Consider the following 922-nt stretch of genomic DNA (forward strand, 5'->3'; position numbering starts at 1 on the left):
TGAGTGCCCTGGCTGACTTCTGTCCCTGCAGCTGGGCACCTGCCCCACCAAGGAGGACAAGGAGGCCTTTGCCATCGTGTCGGTTCCCGTGTCTGAGATCCGAGACCTGGACTTTGCCAACGATGCCAGCTCCATGCTGGCCAGCGCCGTGGAGAAGCTGAACGAGGGCTTCATCAGCCAGAACGACCGCAGGTGGGCGCGGGGAGGCTCCCGAGGTTCCCTAGGGGCTGTCTTCCAGGTCTGCTGCTCGTGAACCAAGGAGCCACCGAGCAGGAGCCAGCAGGCGGGGCTGGGGCGGGGGAGGCGGAGGTGAGGACTGACCCCAGCGCTGGCCCGCCCTGCCTCGCTGCTCACGTACTCCCGGAACCGGCCCTGGTTTGATGATGGGACTGAGGGTCGGGTGGAGAGACTGCCCAAGGTCACACAGCTAGTAGGTGGCAGATGGAAATGCAGAGCCCCTGGCGCCAGATGCCCGCCGGTGCCCTGCTGTCCCTTCAGATGGGTGTGGATGCGAGGCTCAGTCTTGGGGCAGGTGGGGGGGTGAGGGATGTTTGAGAGCAGGTCAGGGTGAAGCGGGGAGGGAAGGTGATGGGCTTTGTGCTTTGGAGAGCTGTGTGTGGGGGGGAGCCGGCTGCCCACGGAGGGGGGGGCACGGGCTGGGTGGGTCCTGGGAGCTTTCCCAGGCGGGCACCTCACTCGTGCCGTCTCCATGCCCTTGGTGAAGGTTCGTCATCCAGCTGCTGGAGGACCTGGTGTTCTTTGTCAGCGACGTCCCCAACAACGGGCAGAACGTCCTGGACATCATGGTCACCAAGCCCAACCGGGAGCGGCAGAAGCTGATGCGGGAGCAGAACATCCTCAAGCAGGTGGGCGACCCCATGGCCTGCGGCGCAGACCTGGGGGGTGGGGAGCCAGGGGCACA

At 65.6% G+C, this 922-nt stretch overlaps 1 protein-coding gene across 1 annotated transcript in view; it reads left to right on the plus strand.

Moving 5' to 3' along the window:
• ITPR3 (inositol 1,4,5-trisphosphate receptor, type 3) overlaps nt 1-922 on the plus strand; it is a 58,475-nt gene that overhangs the window by 20,959 nt on the left and 36,594 nt on the right. Inside the window, exons 12-13 of the mRNA XM_014549211.1 lie at nt 32-192; nt 725-866. Of these exons, the coding sequence (XP_014404697.1) occupies nt 32-192; nt 725-866 (303 nt within the window). The remainder of the gene's footprint in view (nt 1-31; nt 193-724; nt 867-922) is intronic.

This window comes from Myotis brandtii, unplaced genomic scaffold, assembly GCF_000412655.1.
Source record: "Myotis brandtii unplaced genomic scaffold, ASM41265v1 scaffold539, whole genome shotgun sequence".
NCBI classification, from domain to species: Eukaryota; Metazoa; Chordata; class Mammalia; order Chiroptera; family Vespertilionidae; genus Myotis; species Myotis brandtii.